General features: G+C 60.4%; 1 protein-coding gene across 5 annotated transcripts; it reads left to right on the top strand.

Annotated features, from left to right (window-relative positions):
* The first annotated feature begins 405 nt into the window (after positions 1–405).
* FHL3 (four and a half LIM domains 3) lies at positions 406–8,822 on the top strand. 5 transcript variants are annotated; one of them, XM_056123346.1, is made up of 6 exons: positions 406–425; positions 5,580–5,752; positions 5,840–6,014; positions 7,232–7,401; positions 7,520–7,706; positions 7,942–8,822. In XM_056123346.1, exons 2-6 carry the CDS (start codon positions 5,597–5,599, stop codon positions 8,094–8,096), a joined length of 843 nt encoding a protein of 280 aa, XP_055979321.1. In that variant the 5' UTR covers positions 406–425; positions 5,580–5,596; the 3' UTR covers positions 8,097–8,822. The 5 variants fall into 5 exon arrangements, with proteins under 5 accessions (XP_055979321.1, XP_055979319.1, XP_055979320.1 ...); XM_056123344.1 differs by lacking the exon at positions 406–425 and adding an exon at positions 836–915; XM_056123345.1 differs by lacking the exon at positions 406–425 and adding an exon at positions 1,014–1,079.
* Positions 8,823–10,636: the final 1,814 nt, after the last annotated feature.

Raw genomic sequence — 10,636 nt, 5'->3', positions numbered from 1 at the left:
TGAGGGGCCTCGTGTCCCTGGCAGAAGCTGGCTTTTCCTGGGTGGGCATGGGGAAACTGCAGAATTGAAGGGAGGAGAGATTCCTCCACTTCCCCCCACCCCCATAGGGCCCCACCCAAGCACTCCCCAGCCCCTCCCGTAAAGCTCTAAAGTCGTGGGGCCAAGGATCAGGGTCTCCCCTAGTCCTAGTCCTCAAAGGTCACAGCTATTCCTGGGTACCCAGGACCTACTTCTCCATCCCAAGATGCAGCTGGAGGTGAAGAGGTGGTTATTTCTGGCTCTGCCCCCTCAGACTTGTAAAATAAAGTCAGGAATTATAGGGAGGTCCCCGTGTTTCCAGAAACTGCCCTGGTCCTTCAAAGTCACTCCTACTCCAGGTTGCATTGACGTCTCTTTCACAAATGCAGGCTGACTGCGTGACCTCAGTGGGTAACTGGGAGCTCCTGGAGGTAGACCAAGAAGGGATGGGACTCCAGACCCCCAAAGGAACCCTGGTGGACCAGGCCCTGTACCCCTCGCCTGGGATTGAACTCAGCAGCCACAGAGCCTAAAGCTGGGGGACCAGAGGGGCTGGCGGGGCGGGTGGGGGCCGCTGGGAGAGAGGGACCGCAAGGGGGGGGGGCGCGGGGGGGCAGGGGCGGGGTCCTGGACACCCGAGAAGGTTAGGAGGGCCAGGTTAGGCCGGGCAGGAGGAGGGGGCCTGCGGCAGGCCCCGGTGTAAACGGGAGGTGGGGGCGGGGTCTGGCCCCCAGCCTCCGGGCTGGGGGGCCGGGGGCGGGGTCCGGGCGGGGCGGGCCCCCGCGCTCACTTCCTCGGGGAGGGGTTGGGGCCGCGCTCCCACTCGCCCACACAGTCCGTCTGCAGCCGGCAGCGTCGCGGGCAGCGCGCTCAGCCCCGGCTCGGCCCGGCCCCCAGGTAGGACCACCGAGGCAAGCGGCCCCGCGCCCGGCCCCCGGCGCCCGCCGCCGCCCACCGAGCTTGGGGCAGTCGCCGCACCCCACCCCCGCCGGGTCCCGGCGCCCCCCACACGGTCCTGCTCCAGGCCGCCCGGCGGGGCGGGGCCGCGGCGACAGTTCCAGGTTTGAAACAGTAAAACCGGAGTGGAGCGGGAGGCGGGAGCGCGAGCGGGGGCCGCTTGGAGAAACTGAGGCTCCCAGGAGCGGGCGAGCCGGCAAAGTCCCCGGGAGGCGGCGGGGGCAGAGCCGGGACTCCCTGGGGGACTGGCCCGGCTGGGACGGGGCTTTGGAAGGAAAGCTGCCCGGCGCCTCGAGCACGGTGTAGGACCCCCGGGAGCCCGCGGTGCCCCCACCACCACCCCCACCCCCACCCCAGGTCCGGCGTCTTCGGCCTCGCGGTGAGTGAGCGCGCCCCGGCGGGGCTGGGCTGGGGCTCCCGGGCGCGCGGGAGCTGGGCGTGGGTGGGTGCCGTGGAGACACCCGCGCGGCCGAGACGCGGGCTCGGCCGGCCAGAGGCAGCCCTGGGCAGAGCCACACCGCGAACAGCAGAGGTGCGGAGGCGGAGATCGGAGCCGGGGCAGACACCCCGAGCACCGAGCCAAGGAGGCGCCGGCCCGGGACGCTGGGAAGCAGGGATGGGGGGAAGTGGAAACTCTGGACCAGCCCAGCCCCCCGAGGCCAAGGCCCGAAGACAGTCAGGGTGAGAGGGAGAAGGCGCCCCAAGCAGACTCCAAGGCAGCCCCAACTTATTTTTAAACTCCAATCTTGGATTCTGTGCGCTAGCCCTGGGGGACCCGGGGTGAATGAACTGTTCCTCTCCTCCTCTCCCAGCAGCTGCTGGACTGTGCTCCCCACCCCACCCCCCTTCCCCTAAACTGCTCAGCTCCCCTGCCAGGTCCTGCGGGGAGGGGAGAGTTTGGGGTTGGTGTGTGTGTGTGTGGGGGGGGGGATGGAGTTCAGTTTCTCCCCTTAAATCTCCTGTCATCTCCCGGAGCCGGGGGAGGGATCTGTTCTGATCTTGACTCACAGCTGTGGGGCTTGGCCAGGATCCTCCTGGACTTTGGGGCTGGGGTAGGGGGAGGGCCAGAAGGGTTGAGCGGTTGGCATGGGTCACTGGAAAGCTTTCGGTGTCTTCCCCTCACAGGCCTGGCAGCTGTGGACAAGAGCCCGGTTCGAGTGCTAGTGATGTCACCCAGCAGCTCCTGTCCCCTTCTCTTAAACACCACCATCCCCTCGCCACCCCTGCAGCCAGTCTAGGGAAGAGAGGAGAAGAAAGACCTTGGACATAGGGGCCCTTGCTGAGCCAGGGGACCTTGGCCGCAGTACCCCTTTCCTGGAAATGGGGGCTGCTCCCCTGCCTTTTGTGAGCTCTGCTGAGAGTGGGCGGGGCGTGCAGGAGAGGGGGCTATACCTGCACAGGAGCCCCCCAAGCCCAGCGCTTTCCATGACTGGTGCTTCCTCCGTTAGGTTCCAGCTCTGTTCTCGTCCCGGCCCACACTGAGAATGTCCAGGTCAAATCCTTGACCCAGGCTGCCTGAGAAACTTGCCTGATGAGTGCAGGGCCAGAACTCAAATCCCAAGTAGCTACCCTGGGCTGAGTGCTGCCCACCTGCTGGGGCTTTCCAAGGAACCCCCCCCTCCCCCTGGAAACCTGACAGTGCTCCTGGGAACAGCAGTGGTGGCAGAAGGTGGGAAAAGGGCTCTGGGAACCCAAGTGCCTCCCCCAGGATCACCCAGAAAGTCAGTGGAGGCTGGGATTCAGACTCAGGGTTTAGATTCCACAGTCACGTTTACACACCTCACTGGCCACAGCCATCCTGAGCTTCTGGAAGGACGGGGGGAGGGCCTGATAGGGGTGTCTGGGCCAGGGTTTGAGGAAATGCTGAGGACTGGCCGGCTCCCTTGGGAAAAGGGAGGTCGGGGCAGAGACAGGTGTGCCAAACCTTTACTCATTCTCCCTGGGGCCTAGCTGGACACACTAGACAGCGAGGGATTCTGGGAAGGAGCTAGAAGGCCAGAAACCCCTAATCTACTCCCAGGGGTGGAGCCAGGGCTCCTCTGGACCTGAAAGGTGTCTGCTACTGCCCAATCAGGCGGGAAGGAAGAGACCCCAGTGCTCTCCATTCGCCATCCTCCACCTCTGTGGCCCCCTGGTGGCCAACAGATATTGGCCCAGAAGAACCTTGGGCCTGAGGGGCCCAAAGGGGACGAAATAGGAGCATAGCCCACATCCCAGAAGTCCCACTCTGAAGACCCCAGCTTCCGGTGCCTCCTGCCTGGGCCTGGGGCAGGAACTGAACAGGAAGGGAAGCTCTGAGCTCCGCATGGTCCCTTGGGAGGCAGAGCCGGCCAGGCACGGGCCTCCAGGCAGGGCTCTTCTGGCGCCTGCAGTCTGAAGGCCAGGCCAGAGTGGTGCTGGCTGGCAGTGTTTCCTGCTGAGGGTGGCCGAGAAAAGTTTTCCTTTCACTGGAGCCAGTGCCAGTTACTGGGTCTGAGGGGGAAGTGACGATGGGGACATCCCCTCACCCCCACCCCCCACTGCCTCATCTTCAGCTGGGAGAACATCCTCTTCCTATGGGTGCTGGTGGTTCCCCCCCCCCAGCCTACTGGGGACCCCAGGCGGTTCAGGGCAGGCTTCCCAAAGGAGCAGGATGGGGCTGACAGCTCTGCACTAAGAGACTGAAATTGGGGTTTGTAGAAGGGACTGGGAACCCCACTTCCCCCCTTCTCCCCCCCAACACACACGCACTCCCCATGCTCCTGTTCCAGAGGCAGCTGTGTGCATGACCTCATCCCGCAAACATGCTTTGTTCCTGAGAAAATGGAAAGTGTCTGAGGTTTGGTGGGGGCTGGTGTCTGCAGCAGCAGCTCGCAGGGTTCCCTCTCGCCTGACTCCCCACCCAAGAAGGGGCCTGATGGGGGGAAAACTGTCCTCAGTGGCTTCCCACTTGCTGACTCTTAACTCCCGACGCCCCAGACCTCTTAGGAGGGGACGCCCTGCTGGGGAGAGGCCATCTCCCCCAGGCAGGGGGAGGGACTTTCTAGTTCTTGACCCAGGGATGGGATAATCTTGGGGCTCCTGCCCGAGGCTGCCCAGGCAGGAGATGGGGACTGGGGCGGGGTGGGGGTGGGGGGCACTCAGCCTAGTTCTGCCCGCAGTGCACCTCTGCCTCCTTCAGCAGCTCACTTCCCTTCTTTCTCGCCTTGATGGCAGACCCTCACATCTGGCCATCTGTGCCGCCACAGCTGCTGCAGATGTTGCAGGTCATGGCTGCCCAAGCTGGTGTGACCGGAGACACGGCAGAGAAGGCTGAGGGCAAAGGGTCCAGCTGGGGAAGTTTGGCTGTGTCCAGCTTGTAAGGCTTCCTTCCTGTTCAGACCCAGGCTGAGCCTCTGAAATTGTTGGTGGAGGATTCTTGGGGGTGGGATGGGGGTGGGGGCTGGCAGTTACGGCCTCACATTATTCCTGCAACTCCACCACTCCTCTTCCAGGAACCCTTTCTACGTTCCCATTTCCTGGAAGGGGTGTGGGAGGGGACACCAGGAAGAGCCCATTCCCATCCCTTTAAGAGCTCCACTTGAGAGAGAGAGAAAGAGAAACAGGAGAGAGAGAGGAGAGAGAGAGAGAGACAGAGAGAGACAGAGAGAGAGAGACAGAGAGAGGAGGAGGAGGAAGAGGAGGAGGAGGAGAAAAGTGCCTGCCATAGTGGCGGGCTGGGGTGGGGGGGTTGACACAAGGGGAGGAGGGAAACTGGGAACATGGGTGCTGGGAACTGTACACTGGTAAAGGGGGTGGGTGTGGGAACAATATAGGACTGAAACTCAATCATGAACAACCTTGTAACTGTGTATCTATCAATCAACTAAAAAAATTCTTTTTTAAAATCTCAACTTTAGGGGGCTGGAGCAATAGTACAGTGGGTAAGGGCTCTTGCCCTGTATGTGGCCGACTCAAGTTCTATCCGCGGCATCCTATGTGGTTCTCCCCCAGCCCATGAGAAGTGATTCTTGAGGAGTGCAGAGCCAGGAGTAACCCCTGCGCACAGCTGGGTGTGGCCCAAAACCCCAAAAATTTCAACTGTACTTATTTTGGTTTTGAGGCCAAACTAGTGGCTTGGGGTACTATTTGGTGCCAGGCATCAGACCTGGACCTCCCACATGGCAATGCATACACTCAGCCTGTCTCTGTGAACCCCCCCTCAAGATTCCCCACTTTAGCAGTTTCGGGTAGAAGGTCTCTTCCTGGGAGTCAGGAGGGTGTGGGGGTGCTGTTCAGAGGAGGGGGGTGCTCCCAGCTCCTGCTCTTGCCCCCTGGGGACAGTCAGGGCAGTGGAGGCTAAATTCAGGCTGGAGCAGGAAGTGAGTCACTGACCCAGGAAAGCCCTCTTCCCCCCGGATCTGCCAGGGCCCAGATAAGAAAACAACTTCTGCTTCCTGGTTCTTTTTTCTGACCCTGCTCCCACCCTGCTGTTCAATACAGAAATCCAGGGCTCCTGTGTCCGTTTTCTACCTGCTCTGAAAGGGCATTTCCTGGGTTTTTTCCTCTGTCCTTTGAACACAAAAGACTCTGGTGAAGCCCGCAGCCTGCCTAGGTGATGCCACCCCACCTTGTGCCTCTAACAGGGTCCTTCGCAGCTACCATGAGTGAAGCCTTTGACTGTGCAAAATGCAGCGAGTCCCTGTATGGCCGCAAGTACATCCAGACGGACAGCGGCCCTTACTGCGTGCCCTGCTATGACAGCACCTTCGCCAACACCTGCGCTGAGTGCCAGAAGCTTATCGGTCATGACTCCAGGGTAAGGACGGCTCCAAGCAGGGCTGGCCGTGGGGGATGACTGGTGGGGGAGCCCAGGTGCCAATCCCCCTGCTGTGTGCCCCCCCAGGAGCTGTTCTACGAAGATCGTCACTTCCACGAGGACTGTTTCCGCTGCTGCCGCTGCCAGCGCTCCCTCGCAGACGAGCCCTTCACCTGCCAGGACAGCGAGCTGCTCTGCAATGACTGTTACTGCAGCGCCTTCTCCTCGAAGTGCTCCGCGTGTGGCGAGACCGTCATGCCCGGTACACGGCCTGAAGCTCGGCGTGTGTGTGCCGCTGGCCTGCCCCGCATCCCGGAAGGGTTCTCACTAGAAATTCCCTCCCCCTGCCTAGGGGAGATGGCCTCTCCCCAGCACGCCCCCTTCCAAGAGGTCTGGGGCCTCAGGAGTTCAGAGTCAGCGAGGTGTGACACAGACCTAGAAGCCTGGGAAGGGAAAGACCTGCACGTGGAGTTCATCCCCAGAGTCCAGCAGGATCTGTGGTTCTGCATCATCTAGGGAGCTTGGCATGGACATGCACCAGTACCCCCAGGAACACTCACAAAAGTTTATCCTGTGCCAGATCACAGCTCGGGACATTCCCGAGGACTTAGTATGCACTGGCGAAGGAGGTCTGGTTGACCTGCTGGGCTCACGGGGTGCAGGCAGGCTGACACATCCCTGAAGTATGTCAGAAGCGTTGCGTGACTAGTTGCATGCTAAAGTATGCTGAGTCTGGTGTGCATGGTACCTTGGGGCTTAGCATGTGCTGCAACCAGTAAACAGAAGGCATCCCAGGTCTGGCCACCTGCATGCCTCAAGTATATGCGGTCTCGAAGAAGATGTGCAGTCCGGCTTGATTAGGCTATAGGAGTGCTTAGTTTGGCATGATTTGGATCAGTTGTGTCCAGTGCATTGGACTTGCTTGGGTCGCGTCAGGTCTTCGTGTGTTGAAGTCATGACTGGTGGATAAGGTGCATGAGGGCTTAGCATCTACGGGGACTTGCGCTTGTGTCGTGGAGGTTTCCAGATGCTGAGGCCCACCTCTCTGGTATAGAGGTGGTTCTTCATTTCTGCGAAACTCTCCTGTCCAGCTGAGGGGCCTGGCACATGTTCAGCCATCCTGTTGTGTGCTTGAAGGGCGTGAGCCTGTACAGCCAAGGTGGTGAGAGGCTGGCTGTGTGTGTACACAAACACTTTTTTTTTTGCTTTTTTTTGGGGGGGGGTCACACCCGGCAAGGCACAGGAGTTACTCCTGGCTCATGCACTCAGGAATTACTCCTGGCGGTGCTCAGGGGACCATATGGGATGCTGGGAATCGAACCCGGGTCGGTTGCCTGCAAGGCAAACGCCCTACCCGCTGTACTATCGCTCCAGCCCCACGAACACCTTCTTGCTCAGGACATGGGGACTTTCCTTCCATCTGGGGTGGCCCTCGAAGCTGGGGACAGAGCCTCTAAACGGGCTCCCCATTTCCCACAGGGACCCGGAAGCTGGAGTATGGAGGCCAGACGTGGCATGAGCAGTGCTTCCTGTGCAGTGGCTGCGAGCAGCCGTTGGGCTCCCGTTCCTTTGTGCCCGACAAGGGTGCTCACTACTGCGTGCCCTGCTATGAGAACAAGTTTGCGCCTCGCTGCGCCCGCTGCAGCAAGGTGGGACTGGGCAATGACGGGGGCGGGGGGGTTCTCCCTGCACTGGTGGGCAGGCGGGAGTAAGGTACTGTGGTAGGGTAGCACCCCCTTCCAAGAGCTAACAGAGACTGTCCTGCAGACGCTGACACAGGGAGGCGTGACATACCGCGACCAACCCTGGCACCGAGAATGCCTGGTGTGCACCGGGTGCCAGACGCCCCTGGCGGGGCAGCAGTTCACCTCACAGGGTGACGATCCCTACTGTGTCACCTGCTTTGGAGACCTCTTTGCACCCAAATGCTGCAGCTGCAAGCGCCCCATCACAGGTAGGTCCAGGTCGAAGAACGGAGTGGGTGGGGTGGGGCACAGGACCACTCAAGAGCAGCGTTTCCAACCAAGATATTTCATGGGGACACGGGTGAAAATGCATGGTGGGGGCGGCGGGGGTGGGGGGAACCATGGTAAAGCGCCACAGGAAAGGAAGAAGGCCAGAGGGATGACGGGCTGGTAGGGGTTGAGAAATGCTCCCCTGGACCCTCAGCTAATCTCGTCTCCCCACAGGACTTGGGGGCGGCAAGTATGTGTCCTTCGAAGACCGCCACTGGCACCACAGTTGCTTCTCCTGCGCCCGCTGTTCTACATCCCTGGTGGGCCAAGGCTTTGTGCCCGATGGTGACCAAGTGCTGTGCCAGGGCTGCAGCCAGGCAGGGCCCTGAGTGTGGGCCCTGGCACCAGCCCCAGCTCCAGGACTAAGGGTCCTTTCCTAAACCACCTCTGGGACCCAGCCCCTGTCCAAATTGGGGCTCAACTTGGGTTCTAGGATTCAACCTCCCCACTCCCAGCAACTGCCAACTGGTACTTCCTGACCCAGGAACCCCCACCCCCAACCCCACCCATAGCCCTAGTGGAGTAGAGCCTCCATGACAAATCTGGTAACCTTTAACCCCAGAACTGGCCCTCTTTCCCTAGAGGCTGGGTTTCTAAGTCATGCTCCCACCCCAATTCAGGGCTTGAGACCCCAGCCTCCAGACCTGGACTCTGGGACCCAGGCCCCCTTCATCTAGATTTGGCTCCAGACACTTTAGGTCAACACTGTGTGCCTGTTGGTCCCCCAAAGTGGACGGTTCTGGCCCGGGATGTGGCTCAGTGGTCAAGTACATGCCTTGGGCCTGTGAGGTGTTGAATTCAATCCTTGGCACCATGTTTTGTTTTGTTTAAAAGTGGACTATCATGAAAGTTGACTCTCCCCACTCCATCCCACTTCATCCCAGGGCTGGGTAGATCAAGGCTTCACTGGCCAAGGAGCCCTGGGGGTGCTCCCAGCCAGCCCTGCCCTTTCAGTGTTTTCTCATTTCATTTCCGCTCCAGTTTGCCCAGAGATGGGCAGAGGGGTGGGACTGGCGTAGCCCCTTCAGGATTCTGCAATAAAGCAGTGAAGAAGCCCGGGCCTCCTGCGTTCATCCGGGGGGTGGGAAGGGAAGGAAGAGGCCTGCGCGCCCGGAGGCGCTTCCAGCCCTGGTGCCGGGCGGCCAGGGGGGCGGGGTGACCGCTGGCCGGCCGCAGGGTGGGGAATCTCCCCCGAGGAGATCCCCGCGCCGCCCGCTGGCGGAGGAAGGGAGGGGTTGGGGTGCCCGTGCGTTCCCGGCCGCTCCACCTCGCTACACCCACCCCAAAACACACGCACACCCCCCACCGTAATCCCGCAGCGCACCCACAGCAAATCCCCAGTCTGGGCCCGGACCCTCGGCCCCTGCCCCCTCTTCCCCGGGATTAGAGGAGGCGGCCCGGGATCCGCTCGCGGCCGCACGTTTTTCGCCAAAAAAGGCAAGGATGCAGCTGCACGCGCCGCGGGAACATCTGGATCCGATTCCCGGCTCGGATGGGTCACGGCCCCGCCCCCGGGCCCCCCTCCCCGAGAGTCAGGGCGGGGGCGGGAGGGAGCGAGGGGGGCTGTCCCCCGAAGTGGGGCGATGGGGCGGAGCGCGGCCCCCGCCGGGGTCCGACAGCGGCCGGGGAGCGCCCGCGGGACCCCCGCAGCCTCCGGGGGGCGGGCTGGGGGCGGGCCCGGCAGTTTTTTCCGTTTCTCCGGGGTAGGGACCGCTCTTTGTCAGCTTCCCCGAGGCCTGTATAGGTGGTCGTGGCCGAGCCGGGATCCCACGCCGCTTCTCACCGCTCACCGGGCCCAGCTGGGGTCCTGAACCTGCTTGACGTTTTCGAATGTCAAAAAAGCCCTTAGGAATGCCCGCCCCGTGTGCGTGTAATGAGGAGTTCCGCAGGCACAGTTTCATCGCTAGGACCCGCACCTGCCTGGCTCACCCCTTCATTTTCAGCTCCCAGCACTTAACTACATGTTCAGTGAAGACTTGTTGAGTAAGAGGAGTCCAAGCAGAGAACAGAGCTGGCGGAAAGGCCCGGGGACCTGGGGAAAACATGGTGCTTGGGGGGAAGCAGCAAGTGATTTTAATTGGGAGGAAATTCCAAAGAGACTAAATGGTAGGCAGACCCGGCAAACTAAAGGCCAGGTTAAACAGACCTCACCCTTTGGGGAAAACAGCAGTGGAAATGTTTGAGCCGGGGTGTGAAATGATCACTCTTGCTACATTATGAATAATGGATGAGAGGGGAAAGATGAGCAGATGGAGAGAGGGCCTGAGACAGGGTCCGGGTGAGCGGTAATGAGGCAGGTGGCAGCAGGAGTGGAAAAGAGGAGAGGTGGGAGAGAGAGTACAGCAGGTCGGGCACTTGCACTCACCAACCCCCCCCCCCCCACCCAGGTTCATTCCCAGTCACCGTCTATGGTCCTCTGAACCTCAGTAGAAGTGAAATCTGAAGGCCGAGCTAGGAGTAAGCCCAGAGCGCCGCCCCCCTCGAAAAAGACAGGAACAGGTGTCTGGGTTGTTGGAGAGAATTGGTTTAAGGGGCAGGTATTTGAGAAAGGGCTCGGGGGAAACGCAGGTGAATGTTGTTTGCTTAAAGGGATCCACCTGTAAGGAATAAATGTGCAGGTACAATACCAGGCAACTAAACATTTTTCAGATTTGACATCTCAGAAACCCAGATGCATTGTATAATTTAAAAAAATGTGACAACTTTGTTGCATTTTATTGTTGGTAATGGAACATAATGGTGGGGTCAGTGTATATGCTTGTGTATGTGTGAAGTAAAATAGTTTCATTGAGGGTTGAGGGAAGATACTAATTCTAAGGAGAATGTAAGAATCTTCATTCAGGGAGGAATGAAAGGCAACAATATGAAG

The sequence above is a fragment of the Sorex fumeus genome, unplaced genomic scaffold (assembly GCF_029834395.1).
Source record: "Sorex fumeus unplaced genomic scaffold, SorFum_2.1 ptg000047l, whole genome shotgun sequence".
Lineage (NCBI taxonomy): Eukaryota > Metazoa > Chordata > Mammalia > Eulipotyphla > Soricidae > Sorex > Sorex fumeus.
The sequence above is the reverse complement of the archived record's forward strand: the minus strand, read 5'-3'. Positions and strand labels throughout refer to the sequence as shown.

Coding starts and splice junctions, on each gene's coding strand:
- FHL3 (XM_056123346.1), top strand. CDS start 5,597: ATGAGTGAAGCCTTTGACTGTGCAAAATGCAGCGAGTCCCTGTATGGC. Junction 7,402..7,519: donor GCTGCGCCCGCTGCAGCAAG/GTGGGACTGGGC, acceptor ACTGTCCTGCAG/ACGCTGACACAGGGAGGCGT. Junction 7,707..7,941: donor CTGCAAGCGCCCCATCACAG/GTAGGTCCAGGT, acceptor GTCTCCCCACAG/GACTTGGGGGCGGCAAGTAT.